Consider the following 18,873-nt stretch of genomic DNA (forward strand, 5'->3'; position numbering starts at 1 on the left):
TCACAAGAATAGTCAGAAATGCATCTCTTCTCTAGGCCAGCTCCTAATGTCTAGTTGGTCTAGGAACCAAAGAGAAGGGCATTTTCCACAAATATTGTTTTGTGTGACAGGGGAGAAGTTTATTTTTCCTTTCCAGTGTAATCTGTACAACAGGCCTTGTGGAATGGAAAGGCTTTGCTTGGTCACATCGGAACAGCATGCTGAGAATAGTTCCTCCAGACTAGAGCGTCTGGGAAATGCAAAGGCCATCCCAGTGGGCCTTCAGAGGGAATACCTATCTTTCTTGCTATCTGTGTATCTGGTTTAATACAACCCATGCTCTACCTTTTTGACATTTCCTAGGCAAGATAAATGAAAATAATTCCCCATGTTTATCATTATTTTCTCCTTCTCAAATACCATTTTCAAGATTCCACTTCTGTGATACCCAAAGATAGATGATACTGCAAGCATGGCCATCAACTTAGTGTAAATGACACTCACTTCTTAGCATTTTCTTTCATCACATGATCATACTGCATAAAACGCTGGAAGACATACACAGCCGTGGAGAGCAGGGCGTGCAGGTTTTTCAGGGGTGCTTTGGAGGGAAACTCCTTGCTTCCCTCCTGCAGTCTGGCCAGGACAGCTGTTGCCACTTTACAACAGGCCTCCACAAAGTTTGCTCTAATTTCCTGAAAAGAATCATCTCTGCATGCCAGAGCCAGTGGAAGCATTATGTCAAGTTTTTCCATGATGTCAGAACAAAACTAGGGAGAAATAAATGTAGCACTGAGTTATTTGTATTCTGACAGTGCCATGTAATTTATGTACAGGGAGACTAAATTCCAAAATAATGAGTTTGGCATCAAACATAAATATAATGACACAACTTTATAATAATCGATGTCTCAGTAGTAGAAAGTTAAATGTTTTATGTCAAATAAAGAAATACAAAAATGATACTTCTCTATATATAAACTTCAAACCTTATGCTTGCCAGAGAGACATTATGAAAAACTCATGAAATAGCTTTCCATGACAATACTTTTATTTGTAGTTAATTGAATTCAGAAAGTATGTATCCATGATTACATTATTTTTGACTCACTCCCGGGTTTTTTTTTTTGTTTTTGCTAAACTGTCATAAAAGTGTTTTTTTTTAATTAATCACCACATATAAATGAAGCTGTATCAGTTTAACTTAAATAATCTAAGAGCATCAGAAACAATCTCATGTAGCATTTTCTTATTGATAGAGTCAGCAACATTTAGGAGTGATGCACTTAGCATTTCACTAGTTATTATGAATTTACTCCTTCTTAACAGCAAAGGAGGTGTGATGGATGGATGCATGAAAAGGCTCACTTGCCTCTTCTCCAGAGAGGTCAACAGTGTTTCTGGGTAATGTACTGGAGCTTCAGGTGGCAGTGGAGGATTAAGGTCACTTTTGAAAACTCTCTTTCAAAAACACTTCAATGATGGGTTGCTGACCCCACTGTAGACTGAATATGGAGTAACTCTATTTCTCCATTTCCATAACTACTTCCTATTTTCTCAGTATGTTCTGTGACTCTCAAAACAAAGATGTAAGACTGATGCAAATGGAATGTTTACTAAGATGTGAATCAAGATTTAAAGGTTGCCCAAACCAAAAGACAACAACTCCTTCAACCTCCTAAATTTCTCCTGCGGGGGGCAGTCACTCAAAGGTATCACACAAACAGGCTGTTCCCCAGGTCCCCAGGAAGTCACAGAGGCCCTCTCTTTAGCTGCTTCAGATTCATGGAGCAAAAAGTTGGCACCAGGTTTGAGTCCTTTTTTGTTAGCACAGTGGTCCATGGATACCAGGAAAACATGGTGCTGGGTCAAGGGCCAAGGGTTTCCCAAGAGATCCCATCATTTTTCTGTTGGTTCCCTTTGCAATGGTTTATGAAGAAAAATCTCATACGCCAATCTAATTTGAAAGGATTTCATTTAACACTTGCCTTTGCAATTTTCTTTGGTTGGTCTGCTTCAGGAACCACATAGCTATCTTGCCAAACTGGCAGGACATTTACAAGGTCCAAAGCATAGCTCACAGTTGAAAACCTTTCATTCTGTTCCTGTTGGAGAATTTTTGCAGAAAAATCTTCAATGGCTGTTGTTATACTATGTGCCATGGGAAGAGATACTTTTTTAAATGCACTTCTCCAGCCAAAATCTAATAAAGTAGCCTGAAATATAAATTTATATTCAGTTATATTAATCTTAACAACAAGTGTTTCTAGTGTTATAAAAGCATTACTTTCATTCAGCATGTTGAATATAGGTATTCTTTGATAAACTGTAAAAGCCATTCTTATAACCTGAAAATATTACCCAGTGAATAAAGCAATATACAAAACATGTGCATTCTTTATACACAGTAATATACTGACATTTCAATTTAATTCATCAGTGGATTTAATCAAAAACTTTTTTTTCAAAATTTAATCTCTTAAATATAGTTCAATAAAACCATCTTTATGAGAGCTGAAAGTTCTACTTACTATTTATCACGTAAAGCAACCTTTAAATTCAATATATTTAATAAAGTCTAAATTAGATTTTTATAGTCTTTTTTATAGTTTATTGTTAACAAGTATTGCGACATAAGACAGCATTTAATATTCAATCTTTTATTTCTTTTTCACTGTCAGAAATCCAGACAAGCCAAAAAAATAGCAATAAGAAATAAATTTCTTGGAGAAAATATACCGCTGCATGTTTCTAGATTTTTATTGCTGTAGAGTTTTATTTTGTTTCTCCACCCATAAAGTGGTAAGCATCACTACTTTTGTTCCAGAAAATGAGGAATTAAAATAATTTGCATTGCTCTGTATGTGGACAGCAGGAAGGCTGGCGTGGAGGCCGGTGTTATTTTTGGGTTTTTTTGGTCTTTGGCTCATGTGGCAATATATTTACAAATGGATATATCCCTCAAGCCCTCTAATATACTCTAAAGTGTAAATACATTATGGATAGTAGGCTGAATCTATGCTTAGTACTAAACTTTTCCTTCTTTAGTGTGATCTTGCTAATAGCAATAATTTACCTACCCCCAACTTCAGAAGACTCTAGGCTTGATATTTCTAACTGAATTATTTATTTTTCTGGATTTCAAGTTTTTTGTTGGAAAAATAAAAGAGCTGAATTGAGTGATTTCTATAGTTCCTTTCAGTCTAAAATTACTGAGATTATGATCATTAGCTTAATTTTCTTGTATACAAAATTCTCACTAAGCATTAATCTAATGCTTTTTGTATATGCAGAACAAATAAAGGTGATTTATCTTCTAGAGCTAAAATTCTATGATTCCCTAACTCCCTAATCAGAAAAAGTGGCTCTCCTCATTAAGCCTATAATTAAGATGTAATTCTCATATCCTTTCTAAAGTTTATTTGGACCTTTAGCGTCATATGGCCTGCTTAAAGATATACCTCTCATCTTTTTATTACATAAAATGAATCAACCATTTAATCTACTCAGCTCATATAGTTTCTTTTCTCCTAAGTGAAACTTTGCAAGTGCCATGCGTGTAGTCCTATGCCATATAGGTATTTTCTTGAGACACGTTTATGATAGAAATATGAAAAGGAACCTACCTTCATAAAAATTAACCACGACAATAAAACTCTGCTTTTTTGTTCCCCCACCAGGTAATGTCTATTCATTAAAATCATTTATTCATGCACTCAAGGAAATATATTATGGGGAAAATTGCCATTAATTATCATGGTCACAGTGACTTTGTGGGTGGTGTGTGTGCCATAATGATTACCTTCGTCCACAGTCATTTATATGTGATTTTAATACCTTTGAAGGTATCTGTTCAAAATATGGAAAAGCAAGAACATTAATAGCTGCTTTAAAAAAAAAAAAAACTGAAAACATTTACTACTCAAATCTCCTCCTAGAAGTCTATTTATTTACATAAGACATCATCGGCTTACTCCTACTCTTCCCATCTGATGTTTGAAATCATAGACATTCCAGTTAGAATGCAGAACATTTATTAGTTGATCCAAGAAAGAAGAGGAAATAATATGGTTTTCTGTTCTGTGTGCCAAGGAGCTCCCCATTGAATCCCTTTCTTCTACTACCTAATGCTAATTTCTTAATATCTACTCTGATTTTATATTAAAACACGATGTATAGGGACTTCCCTGGTGGTCCAGTGGCTAAGACTCCATGCTCCCAATGCAAGGAGCCCAGGTTCGATCCCTGGTAAGGGAACTAGATGCCACATGATGCAACTTAAAGTTTGCATGTCACCACTAGAAGATTCTACATGCTGCCACTAAAGATCCCACAATGTCACAAGGAGTGAAAGAGGCCGACTTGCCCTGTGGACCAGAAACCAGAGAGAGGACTGTATGTGGGGAGAAGCATGGAGGAGGAGAAGGAGCCATAGCTACTCTTGGACATGTTCCCCAACACAGAGCGAGCGGAAGAAATCCCCTGATTTTCTCCAACATCTACCTTCCAGTCTCCCCTCAGTGCTTTTCACTGGCCAAACCTTCCCAGGTCCAGAAAGCAAGAACACCCGGAGGATGTTTTTCTCTAAAATACAGAACGGAATAGAGGAAGAGTGGTGATGGATCTGAGAAAAAACAGGGACCCGTGGAGCACACTAAAATAAGAGACCAGTTCAAACTATTCTCTCCTTGTTCCTTCCCTTTTTAATTACCACTTTGTCACTTTTCAACAACTGTCTACAGTCCAAATTCTCAAGGGGTAGTCCCTGAGCTGGGATGAGAACAAAGATCTCTTCACCACCAGTTCCCTACTGCTTCCATGGAACATACCGTGCAACAGAGCAGTGTTCCCACTAAATTCAATTTTCATCAAAATTTGTAAGCCAATTTTTTTTTAGTGGCAAAGGGTAAAAATCAAGATGTTCTGATTCATAATGGAGTCACAGGAAAACGAGAATGTTACTGCATATGCATAAGAAACCACCACTAATTTTTCTTCACTTACCCCTGTTACTGGTAGCAGTTGCTCTGAAGTAATACTGGTCTCATTTGTTCTAGGCTTCTCTATTACAACTTCTCTATTGGATGTCTCCAAAATTCCTGTGCAATAAAAAGGAAACAAACACACAAACGTACATTAAGAAAAACAAACCATTGTGATCAGTAGGTTAAAGTTACTAATTACGTAGAAAAGCTCTATCCACAGTACATACACACACACACACACACACACACACACACACACACATCAAGATACAAAGAACACAGTCCAAAACATGTAGTGTGATATCTCCATTATGATAATGACAGAATCAAAATACAGAGTCCTCTTCTATACATACAACTTGATGGAATTTATATGCTATTTATATTCATATTTGATGTACATGCAGGTATATATAATCTGTAAAAATCATATCCTGTTATAATTAATTCATTTTCATGTTAATAATGTAGGATAAATTGAGTACAAACTAAATATTAATTTCCTTGTTCATTTAAAATGTTAAATTCCAAAGTACTGCTTTAAAAGCTGGTGGTCTTCCTTAACACATTAATATTTCTTATTTGGAAGCAAGAGAACAAAAACATGTGGATAAACACCAGAATATCAAGAAAAGTTATACTCTTAATGAATTTATCAATAATTTATTGGAAAAACACAAACACTGAGATGGATAAGAAATGATCTCTAGCTTCTAAAATGGAAACTAAAAAAAATGGAAATACTTCCTCAGCTTTCATTTTTTAGAATTAAAAAATTCTTTCCATGGGAAAAAAAAATATACCAAAATGTAATGAATAAATATGCCCAAAAGAAGTATTTCCATTTTCTATTATGGTTCTAGCAATTATAGTTTAATTTGATATGAAATGACTTAGCAATTTTCTTTTGGTTTCACTTAGACTTGATATATGATGATGAATGGTACACGATGATTAATTATTCTTTTATTTTAATCATCTTAAGAGGCACTTTCTCCTTATGTTCAGGGCAAACAAATTTCCAAATATTAGTGGTTCTTATCAGTAGGGCTCCTCCTGAAAAGCACAGTCATGAAGAAAATATGTGGGGTTTTTTGTTTGGTTTTTCTAAATATGGTTCTATAAGCTTAATTATGAATGATTCCTAAGTAATACAATTCACAGAAACATTCTCTTAAGAGGTAAATATTCCATCTGGTAGTTGATAACATCCTTTTGAGAAATTTTGTCAGTTTATTCTGAGGAAAAGTTTCTCTCAAGTCTAGTGTTTCTAAATCATTTTGGATTTGTGAACACTTCTGAGAACTTAATTAAAGTGACAGAACACTTGATCCAAAATGCACAATATGACTGTGTGCGTGTACACAAACTCACACATGCTATTGGAGATTCCCAAGCCCTCTTGTAAAACACATTCATGGTCCTTAAGGAGCCATGCACTGCACTTGAGGAATTCTGCTTCATTTCTCAACACACATCACAACATAGATGAGGTTTTACATCAGTGTTATACCATTTAACCTAAAATGCTTTCTGTGGCTTACGTTTTATTACATTTTTGCAGAAGATAGTGTCATTAATAAGGGTCAATTTCAATGCTGAAATAAAATCCAGATTAAGCAGATTTTTAAAAAAAGAAAAATGAAACTATAAGGTTATTAAAGAAAATATGGAATTTTTTCCCAAAAGATACAAGGTAGAGGTTTTTCAGAAGGACAGAGAAGATGTAAAACAATTCTGTGTAACAAAAATACTGTTAGTTGAAATAGATATGACAAACTGGCTCAGAATTATCTCTCAATGCACATACTTTTTTAAAAAAATTAATAGACTTTAGCTTTTTGAGCAGTTTTAGTTTTCTAGAAAATTTGAGCAGAAAGTGCAAGGTTCCCATATACTTCCTCTAGCTCTGCCTTCATTTTCCCCTACTATTAACATCTTAATTTGGGGTGGGATATTTGTTACAACTGATTAACCAATCAGTTCAGTTCAGTTCAGTCGCTCAGTCATGTCCGACTCCTCATGACCCTATGAACCACAGCATGCCAGGCCTCCCTGTCCACCACCAACTCCCGGAGTCCACCCAAACCCATGTCCATCGGGTCGGTGATGCCATCCAGCCATATCGCCCTCCGTCGACCCCTTCTCCTCCTACGCTCAATCTTTCCCAGCATCAGGGTCTTTTCAAATGAGTCAACTCTTCACATCAAGTGGCCAAAATATTGGAGTTTCAGCTTCAACATCAGTCCTTCCAATGAACACCCAGGACTCATCTCCTTTAGGATGGACTGGGTGGATCTCCTTGCAGTCCAAGGGACCCTCAAGAGTCTTCTCCAACACCATAGTTCAAAAGCATCAATTCTTTGGTGCTCAGCTTTCATTATAGTCCAACTCTCACATCCATACATGACCACTGGAAAAACCATAGCCTTGACTAGATGGATCTTTGTGGGCAAAGTAATGTCTCTGCTTTTTAATATGCTGTCTCGGCTTGTCATAACTTTCCTCCCAAGGAGTAAGCGTCTTTTAATTTCATGGCTGCAGTCACCATCTGCAGAAATCTTGGAGCCCAGAAAAATAAAGTCAGCCACTATTTCCCCATCTATTTGCCATGAAGTGATGGGACCAGATGCCATGACCTTAGTTTTCTGAATGTTGAGCTTTAAGCCAACTTTTTCACTCTCCTCTTTCACTTTCATCAAGAGGCTTTTTAGTTCCTGTTCACTTTCTGCCATAAGGGTGGTGTCATCTGCATATCTGAGGTTATTGATATTTCTCCCTGCAATCTTGATTCCAGCTTGTGCTTCCTCCAGCCCAGCGTTTCTCACGATGTACTCTGCATAGAAGTTAAATAAGCAGGGTGACAATATACAGCCTTGACGTACTCCTTTTCCTGTTTGGAACCAGTCTGTTGTTCCATGTCCAGTTCTAACTGTTGTTTCCTGACGTGCATATAGGTTTCTCGAGAGGCAGGTCAGGTGGTCTGGTATTCCCACTTCTTTCAGAATTTTCCACAGTTTATTGTGATCCACACAGTCAAAGGCTTTAGCATAGTCAATAAAGCAGAAATAGATGTTTTTCTGGAACTCTCTTGCTTTTTCGATGAACCAATACTGATAGATTATTATTAGCTAAATAATTTTTTAAGTTTGCCCATAATTTACATTAGGGATCATTTTTTTGTGTTGTGCAGGTCTATGGTTTTGCCAAATGCACAATGTCATGCATCCACCATTAGTATCACACATATTAATTCCACTGCTCTGAAAATCACCTGTGCTCCACCTACAATACCTCTCCTCTCCTCTCTGTATTCTCCCTAGCAACCACTGATCTTTTACTGTCTCTATACTTTTGCTTACCAGGTTGTCTTATAGTTGGAATCGTATAGTATGTAGGCTTTTCAAATTAGGTCCTTTCACTTAGCAACATACATTTAGGTTGCATTTAAGTTCTCCATGTTTCTGTGTGGCTTGATACCTCTTTAAAAAAAAAAATCACTGAATAATATTCCAATGTATTGACATACCATAGTTTATCCATTATACTGAAGGACAACTTAGCTGCTTCCAATTTTTGGTAATTAAGAATAAAACTGTTATAAACATTTATGTGCTGGGTTTTGTGTGGACATAAGTTTTCAACTCATTTGCATAAATACTTAGGGGTGTGATTATTAGATCGTGTACAAACAGCTGGACACTACTGAGCGACTTCACTTTCAAGACAATGTTTAGCTTTATAAGATACATCAATACCATCCAGAATATACTATTTTACATTCCTATTAGCAATGAATGAGAGTTCCTGTTGCTTCACATCCTTGCTAGAATTTGGTGGTGTTAGTGTTCTGGGTTTTGTCCACTCTAGTAGGAGCATAATGGTATCTCATTGTTTCAATTTGCATTTCTCTGATGACATATGATGCTGAGCATCTTTTCATATGCTTATTTGCCATCTGTGTATCTTCTTTGGTGAGCTCCCCAGATCTTTTGCTCATTTTTAAACTGAGTTTTTTGTTGTCCTGTTGAATTTTAAGAGTTCTTTGTATATTTTGGATACATGACCTTTATCAGATGTGTATTTTGCAAATATTTTTCTCAGTTTATGTCTTGTCTTTTCATCCTATCTATGATCAGTGCTTTTTACTTGGCAATTCCACTTTAGAAAATTACTGTCCAGATATACATGAGGACACACAAGACATAGGTCAAAGAAATTTGCCACATCATTGTTTGTGGAAGCAAAATGAAGAGGAAAAAAACAAGGTGGAGGTGATTGTGGTACATACAGCAATAGAAAACCCTTCAGCTGTTTTTCTGAATATGAGGTGTTTCTACATAATTGTTAATAAAAAAGGATCTCTGTAGAGTATGACAAGATTTGTGTGATTTTGCAAGTGAATTGGAAAAAGTCTTCATTCTAACCATATATTATTTAACTTGCTTAAAACTTTTACTGTATGCCTGGACTATTATTCAAAAAATATTTTTTAAAAAAGAAAAAATGATAAAGATCAAGTTGTCAATGACATGAAGAGGTAACACTTGGATTCTTAATGCTACTTTACTTTTCTACAGATAGATCATAAAAACAACTGATGTAAAAGATATTTACCCTGGAAAAATAACATTAATTCAAAGTACAAGTTTTGCAGATCTACTCTTGGAAATAACTATTTGTCATTGTATAGCTATAGTTTAAAACATGAAAAAGTTTAATTAGCTTGTATTTATCATTTCATTTCCAAATACATTATGTTTATTCACTCAAAGTAATGGGCTTTGATGTTTATAAAAACCATCTGCCTATTTTCAAAATGAATTAAAAAATAAGATAAGCTTCCCAAGACTTCTTTTGCTGGTGAGCAATTCTATAGTAAGATAGAAAAAGAATTATTGAGCAAATATGATAACCTATATAGCATAATCTTCTCCCCTCCCAATTAAAAAGATTTTTAAAAATTTAATCGTATACAGAGAAGCCAAAAGGATTATTTTAAGGCAGGATTAGTAACACTGAATCTAGACTAGTAGGATATCTCACGATTTTAACAGATTGTGGCATTTTTATTTTTGTTTGGAATTCAAAATGGTCAATTTCAAAATTTGACACTGTCAAATGTTATGAGCTCTTTGAACATTTAACAAATTATTTCACCTATCTAAAATTAATATTGGACAAGCTATACACTTATTAACATTGTCTAGAAAAGGTACCCCCTTTTTGGCTCATCGTTTTAAAGCATAGTTATTTGCATGCAATCAACAGTGGTTTCTTTAAGAACATGCCCAGATAAAGGCCCTCAGTAGAGTGCAGAGGGTCACAGGGATGCCAGCTGCAGAACAGCCTCTCCCTACGGAGTTCGCTGTGGTTCATTTTACACTTCTGGTTAGCATCCACACTGCTGCTTTCTTTCATGGAGAGTAGAGGTTGGCAGTGCTTCTCTGTGACATCCACTTTCACACCCAAATTGGTCTTCATAGGCTCCCATTGTGCACACTACAAAGCAACTTGCCTTGTTGGCAGCTCTGAGTGGGAACTACGAGTCTTTCTTTTCTTCACTGTTCTTTTCTGGCTCACAAGCAACCTCCCACCAAAAGCTGAATCTGTAGAAGAGACTACATCCAAGAGATAATACTATGAAAAGTATGAAGAGAAGCCCAGGTGGCCACCTTGCAAATTTCCAATGTGGAAGCCTTCGACCTCTCTGCCCAAGAAACAGCTAAAGTCCTAGTGTAATGAGCTTTACAAACCCTAGGAGCCTCTTTACCTTAACTACATACGCCTCCCTAATACAAGCCCGTAACCATCTAGCTAAGGAACTCTTAGAAGCCATTTGACCCCTCTTAAGACCCCCTAAGAGTACAAACAATCTTTCAGAAGATCTGAAATCTTTGATTCTTCTGAGACAAACCCTAAGTGTTCTTCTTACATCCAATTGAAGCAGCCATTGCTCTTTGTCATTGCTGGGGCTAAAGAAAAAATGAGGGCCAAGAAACCTCCTGGTTTAGATAAATCTCAGATGCCACCTTTGGAAAATTTGAGGAACTGCCCGAAGAGCAGCTTTATTCTGAAGGAGTATTCGAAGCGCTCCATAAATTAAACCTGAGGCCATGCCATAAGATAAGATGACCTAAAAGAAATACAGTAAGATACCACAGCAGTCAAATAATATCATATCATTTTTCTGAAATGACCAAAAGAGAAAACCATAGAATCATGACCAAACAAAAGCAAGTAAATATCATAACTAAATATCCTTTCTTTCTCAGAAAATATGTCTTGTGTCTCTACAAAAATCTATCGTGTCAAATTCAAATTCCTAAAAGCACTGCCAATTTGGCTAAATATACAATATAGTAGTAAACATCAAAGTAAAAGAGTAAAACATTTGGTTAATCATCTTTATATTTTCTCTGTGTGATGTTAAACACCTGGATATTTTTAAAACATCTGGACAAGGAATAAAAAAACCTTGTTTTTCATCATATTGTTTTGGTTACATAGACATAGTAGGCAACTCCTTCCAAGATCTTTATTAGCAAAATATGCTCCAATCAAAATAAATACACAAAAACCAAATGACTTGATCTGAACCACCTTCTCTCCCACACAAGTTTTCTAAGCAAAGCATTAACTATCAGGATAACCTAAGATTCATCTGTTTTTTTTAATCGTTCAAAAATCGTTTCCTTTGGGATTGAAGAAGCCAAGTCTTTTGATAAGAATTGATTAATGTGGCTACACTGAATAAAAGATTTAAATTTTTTCTTAAAGATTTCCCTCAAGATATTCTTTTCAGGAAGTCATTTACATGAAGTTATGTTAGATTAAATCTTGGCTTTGTTACAAAAATATATGAATGAAGAACACATATTTCATAACAAGATGTTCTAATACTTAGACATTTCTTATAGTCGTTCTTCAAATTTCCTTCCATGTACTATGTTTGGTAACACACAAATGTCTTCCTATAATACGTATTATTAAAATGATACTGAAGTTTCTTTTATCTGCCAAGCTGTTTAGGTGATGACAAATTTGGGGTAAGACTTCCCTGGTGGCTCAGACGGTAAAGAATCTGCCTGAAATGCAGGAGATACAGGTTTGATCCCTGGGTCAGGAAAATCCCCTGGAGGAGGGCATGGCAACTCACTCCAGTTTTCTTGCCTGGAGAATTCCATGGACAGAGGAGCCTGGTGGGCTACAATCCATGGAGTCACAAAGAGTCGGATACAACTGGGAAACTTTCACTCACTCACTCAGTATATTGTGGAATAATTATATATTTTCTCTGTTAATTTTATTCAATGAACCTAATTATTGCTCTCATGCACAGCATTTGCAAGTCTCAACACTGCTTGATCTCAATCCAGTGCTGTTGAACCAGCTTTTTCTTATTTTCCTTTCCTGAAATCAGTATATGTCAAATCTTTGCTTCAATTGTTGGCTATTTAAGTTTTATATCTTTACAATACCTCTACTATACAATTTTAGGTTTGAATTTATGCTTCCCTTAAGAAGAATAAAGTTCTCAGAACTGAGTTATTTCAAGGGCCTTGCCTAAGACTAATATAAGATGAATCAAAATGGATAGGGATCTAGATACTTTGGAGTTCACCCTGTTTCTTAAACCACACCTCAGAAAAGATCTACAAGAGATGTGGATGAGAGATGCCAAATCTGGCCAGGCATGATGGATGCGCACCACACCAAGTGCCAGCTGCTTGTGGCACCAACAAGTCAATAAAAATCAGAACGTCATATTTCTCTATTCAGATCTCTCTTTGATCTGGTCAGTTCCATCTAGAAGATCCCCTTAGATCCTCTAGATCTAAGAATCCTCTAGATCCTTAGGGCTCACATTACCTCCTAATAAATCTAACCTTTCATTCTTTTAATTTTCATATCTATTCTATGTTTTCATTATTTTCCTCATTTGATTTTTGTCAGATTCAGAAATCTATATTCTATATGTTTTTTCAAACTACAACCAAATTTGGGGGGAAAAATGATCTACATTATTTATTTTATGATTTAATAGTGCTATTTAAGCTTAACCTGAAACACAGAAGGCCAGTAAGCTATGCTTAATATAAAGTAAACTCCAGTTCTATAACTTTTCTAACATTATCTACCTAGGCTAGGTAAACAAAGAAATACATTAAACTAAATGTAATTCTTCACTAAGAAATCAGGTTTGGAAGTTGGTTTTGCAATTTGTAGATTAATTGTTAATCACTTGCTTCCCTCACTTTGTTTTGCAAATGCAGCCACTATTTACATTTATTCTCCTTAAAATAACATGGTGCATTATGTAAAAGAGAACTTTGGATAACTCACTCCGATATGTATGAAAATCTTTATAAATACAGATATGAAAACAGAAAATGTGCCTTAACCCATTGTGCCTCTGAATTCTACCTTTAATGTTACAAATAGTATTCGAACACACATAGCAGTTTTTTAAAAAAGAATTTTGTTAAGACTAACTAAAAATAACTTACTGTATAATTATAATTACAATGGTAACAACTCATATTTACTGCTTATGATATGCTAGACATTCCCTTAAATATTTTACATTCATTAAATCATTAAATTCTCAAAATTCTACATAGTATATTGGAATCTAAAGTACCAAATTCTGAAAGAAAATAAAGAGAAACTTGATTTAGTCCTATACTATCATTTTAAAGATGACAAAATGGTGGTCTAAGGAAACTAATATTTTGCTCAAGGTCATCAGGCAACAAAAAAAGGTACTACTAGATCATCCAGTGTGCTTGTTCTTTCCATAGGCCAGGTTGTGTTTCTTTGAGTTTAAAAAAAATGTTGATCTAATTTTAGTTAAAGATAATGATCCAAGATTTACTTACAATGATTTTTTAATTCAAACTATTCAATGAATTTCTTAATCCATTGACAACATACAAAGGATAAAAATGTAATTCCACAGTGTGCTTTATACTTAATATTTATTGTAAATTCTACCACATATATATGTTTTTTCAGGTAATGGTATAGATTCAATTAGCAGGAGGCAAAAACAGAGAGAATTATAGATGTGCAGAAGAGCATTTTACCTGAAGTATTCCTGGGTATCTGGAGCCATAAGAACATTTCTTCAAACAACTCCTGGACATTTTTTTCCAACTTCAAAAATGATTTTACTAGCTGTGATAAGAACTTGAGTTCATCTAAGGAGAGGAAGAAGTTTCTTCCTTTCTGTGGGTATTCAGGAGTAACTGTAAAAAGAGTAGATCAAAAATATTGAACATGTTATATGTTTTCTCATTCAATATTAGAACAATCTATGACTCCTTAAGCCATCAAAATTAACAAGATCCTTAATGATTAAATCAAGTTTTTTCTTTAGTAAATACAAATAAAATCTCCTAGGAGAATCATTCCCCTCCCCCACTGGGAAGCTAGAGATAAGTGTATTGTTTGATGCAAACATGACAATTAAGTAATTATGTTAAATGATGCAGAGTTATTAATAGGAAATGTGATTTGCTGTTGCAAAATCATATTTATACAATTCTTTTTTTCTTTTTTTTTTAAGGTATGGCATAATTTGAATCTAGTCACAAGGAAGTATAAGATAAAAGTAAACTGAGGGATTTTCTACCAAAAAGCTGACGTATTCCTCAAAAGTGTCATGTTAGGAAACACAAAGACTAGGAAATGTTCTAGTCAAAAGGAGTCTAAAAAGATATGACAACTGAAATCAATACATGATCAGTATTTTATCTTATTATAAAGAACATTATTAGGGTAATTTGGTGAAATCTGAGTAAGGAAGACCTTTGAAGAAAGTAGGGAAAGCCAATAGACCATCCATTCAGGTATGACCTAAATCAAATCCCTTACAATTATATAGTAGAAGTGACAAATAGATTCAAGGGATTAGATCTAATAGACAGAGTGCATGAAGAACTGTGGATTCATAGTTCATGACATAGTACAAGAGGCAGTGATCAAGACCATCCCCCAAAAAAAGAAATGCAAAAAGGCAAAATGGTGGTCTGAGGAGGCCTTACAAATAGCTGAAAAAAGACAAGTGAAAGGCAAAGGAGAAAAGGAAAGAAATACCCATTTGAATGCAGAGTTTCAAAGAATAGCAAGGAGAGATAAGAAAGCTTTCTTAACTGATCAATGCAAAGAAATAGAGGAAAACAATAGAATGGGAAAGACTAGAGATCTCTTCAAGAAAATTAGAGATACCAAGGGAACATTTCATGCAATGATGGGGACAATAAAGGACAGAAATGGTATGGACCTAACAGAAGCAGAAGACATTAAGAAGAGGTGGCAAGAATACACAGAAGAACTATACAAAAAAGATCTTCATGACCCAGATAACCATGATGGTATAATCACTCATCTAGACCAGATATCTTAGATTGGGAAGCCAAGTGAGCCTTAGGAAGCATCGCTATGAACAAAGCTAGCGGAGGTGATGGAATTCCAGTTGAGCTCTTTCAAATCCTAAAAGATGATGCTGTGAAGTGCTGCACTCAATATGCCAACAAATTTGGAAAACTCAGCAGTGGCCACAGGACTGGAAAAGGTCAGTTTTCATTCTAATCCCAAAGAAAGACAATGCCAAAGAATGCTCAAACTACCGCACAATTGCACTCATCTCACACGCTAGCCAAGTAATACTCAAAGTTCTTCAAGCCAAGCTTTAACGGTATGTGCACCGTGAGCCTCCAGATGTTTAAGTTGGATTTAGAAAAGGCATAGGAACCAGAGATTGAATTGCCAACATCTGTTGGATCATTGAAAAAGCAAAAAAGTTTCAGAAAAACATCTATTTCTGTTTATTGACTATGACAAAGCCTTTGACTGTGTGGATCACCACAAACTGTGGAAAATTCTTCAAGAGATGGGAATACCAGACCACCTGACCTGCTTCCTGAGAAATGTGTATGCAGGTCAAGAAGCAACAGTTAGAACTGGACATGGAACAACAGACTGGTTCCAAATTGGGAAAGGAGTACGTCAAGGCTGTACATTGTCACCCTGCTTATTTAACTTCTATGCAGAGAACATTATGCGAAACACTGGGCTGGATGAAGCACAAGGCGGATTCAAGACTGCCAGGAGAAATATCAATAACCTCTCACATGCAGATGACACCACAGTTATGGCAGAAAGCGAAGAAAAACTAAAGAGCCTCTTCATGAAAATGAATGAGGAGAGTGAAAAAGTTACCTTAAAACTCAGAGAACTAAGATCACAGCACCCATTCTCATCACTTCATGGCAAATAGATGGGGAAACAGTGATAGACTTTATTTTGGGGTGCTCTAAAATCGCTGCAGATGGTGATTGCAGCCATGAAATCAAAAGACACTTGCTCCTTGAAAGAAAAGTTATGACCAACCTAGACAGCGTATTAAAAAGCAGAGACATTACTTTGCCAACAGAGGTCCATCTGGTCAAAGCTATGGTTTTTCTGGTAGTCATGTATAGATGTGAGAGTTGGACTATAAAGCTGAGCGCCAAAGAATTACATCCATGGGGTCTCAAAGAGTCGGACATGACTGAGTGACTGAATTAAACTGAACTGAATAAGGTCTAAAACCTAATGTTATTTATTGCATAACTGTTAGTTTTCTGATTTAGACAACTATAAAGAAGGCTGAGAACCGAAGAATCGATGCTTTCGAACTGTGGTGTTGGAGAAGACTCTTGAGAGTCCTTGGGACTGCAAGGAGATCAAACCAGTCAATCCTAAAGGAAATCAGTCCTGAATATTCACTGGAAGGACTGATGCTGAAGCTGATTCTTCCCCACAGTATCTAACAACACTGTTTTAATCATCACACCTCAGTTCATGATTTCTATCTGCCCAAGCATATCTATATTTCTCTGTTAACCACGCTAGGATGGGGTTTTCCCCAGCAGGAGTTCCTTCTGCTTTTGCCTTCAGAATTAATCTCCTTTTCTTTCTTTCAAGTTTCAATTTGCTCTTCTCCTCCAAATCACCTCTCCATTAAACCTTATCTGGATGCAATCAATCCAGGAGTTTGCTTTCCCCCTTTAAGCTGATCTGGTCTTTACCTATTTGGTTTTTCTGTTTTATCACTGTAGAACTGTCTTACTTCAAGAAATCTGGGACATAAATGTTTACACACAGGCAACTATGTTTAGCTGGCCACCAATTATAGTTATAAAATGTATGAAATAAGGATTATTGTTTTATTATAGAATGAGCTCTATGATTCTTAGGAAATACAAATTTCTCCTAAATCCTAAGAAAAGTATAAAGGAAAAAACTAAATTTGCACTTTAGAGCAAGACAGCATTAAATTCACTATCAACTAACAATGAATAAGTTCACGTAAAAAATAAAAATAACCATATAGCTGAGGGCATTTTCCCCCTATATATTTTACTAATTTTTTTCTAAAATATAAAATTCTATCTATCATTTAGAATATTAAGGACACATTTTAAACTTTTCTTCATGACAAGGTTTTGAAGACAGTTACTTATTTCTGTGCTGCACTCAGCGATTAGTGTTTTTCCCTTTGTTAAAGGCATTTCTCAAAGATGTAACCATTAGAAAAGGGTTCTATGATGAGATAGATTCAGGAATTACTACATACTAAAATCACTGCAGATGGTGACTGCAGCCATGAAATTAAAAGATGCTTACTCCTTGGAAGGAAAGTTATGACCAACCTAGATAGCATACTGAAAAGCAGAGACATTACTTTGCCAACAAAGGTCCGGCTAGTCAAGGCTATGGTTTTTCCAGTAGTCATGTATGGATGTGAGAGTTGGACTGTGAAGAAAGCTGAGCACCAAAGAATTGATGCTTTTGAACTGTGGTGTTGGAGAAGACTCTTGAGAGTCCCTTGGACTGCAAGGAGATCCAACCACTCCATTCTGAAGGAGATAAGCCCTGGGTGTTCTTTGGAAGCAATGATGCTAAAGCGGAAACTCCAGTACTTTGGCCACCTCATGCGAAGAGCTGACTCATTGGAAAAGACTCTGATGCTGGGAGGGATTGGGGGCAGGAGGAAAAGGGGACAACAGAGGATGAGATGGCTGGATGGCATCACCGACTAGATGGACGTGAGTTTGAGTGAACTCCCGGAGTTGGTGATAGACAGGGAGGCCTGGCGTGCTGGGGGTCTCAAAGAGTCAGACACGACTGAGCGACTGAACTGAACTGAAATATTCTCTAAAGTGATTCACAAGGAATTCCCTGGTAGTACAATGGTTAGGACTCTGCTCTCTTAACTGCTAGGGGCCTGGGTTCAATAATCCCTGATCTAGGGGAACTAAGATTTCACAAGCCACAGAGCATAGCCAAAAAAAATATAAAATAAAAGTTATTCACATGCAAATTAGTATACTAAAGTCTATGCAGTTCTATAATAAATTAAAAATGTTAAAGATTTAATGTTTTTCTAGCTTTTTTGACCAATGAACACCAGTTCACCAACATGTCAGTCAACTTCTAAGATTTTCTCAAACAGCAGCTGAGGGGACATTGTTCTGGGGTCTGGTTTACAATCCCACTTGAGTATCTACAGCTGCTGTGTAGTGTTTCCCCCATTTTAGGCCTTTCCTTGGGGGTTCTTATTGCTACTTTTTCCACTCATAATTCTTGCTCCCAATTGCTGTTGCTGTTTGGGTTGCTCAGTGGCATCTGACTCTTTGCAACCCCATGGACTACAGCACACTGGGCTTCCCTGTCCTTCACTATCTCCCAGAGTTTGCTCAGACTCACATCCATTGAGTTGACAATGCCATATAGCATCTTGTTATTTTTCAGGATTTTCTGAGAAACTAATGAAAGTCTTCAAAATTCTTCTAGACTCTCTTATTGAAAAAAAAAAATCATGTAGTCATAGCTTCAGGGCTGAACAGGACCACCTGAA

The 18,873-nt window shown here is 36.1% G+C and overlaps 1 protein-coding gene across 2 annotated transcripts in view; it reads right to left on the minus strand.

The window, feature by feature from the left end:
• MCTP1 (multiple C2 and transmembrane domain containing 1) overlaps positions 1-18,873 on the minus strand; it is a 1,073,276-nt gene that overhangs the window by 293,910 nt on the left and 760,493 nt on the right. The window contains exons 25-28 of one of the 2 annotated variants that reach the window (XM_061424408.1): positions 14,054-14,215; positions 4,984-5,078; positions 1,968-2,195; positions 484-749 (exon numbers count right to left, since the gene is read on the minus strand). In XM_061424408.1, the coding sequence (XP_061280392.1) occupies positions 484-749; positions 1,968-2,195; positions 4,984-5,078; positions 14,054-14,215 (751 nt within the window). Of the gene's footprint in view, positions 1-483; positions 750-1,937; positions 2,196-4,983; positions 5,079-14,053; positions 14,216-18,873 lie in introns of those variants that run through there. The other variant, XM_061424407.1, reaches the window with a different exon arrangement.

Source organism: Bos javanicus, chromosome 7, assembly GCF_032452875.1.
Source record: "Bos javanicus breed banteng chromosome 7, ARS-OSU_banteng_1.0, whole genome shotgun sequence".
NCBI classification, from domain to species: domain Eukaryota; kingdom Metazoa; phylum Chordata; class Mammalia; order Artiodactyla; family Bovidae; genus Bos; species Bos javanicus.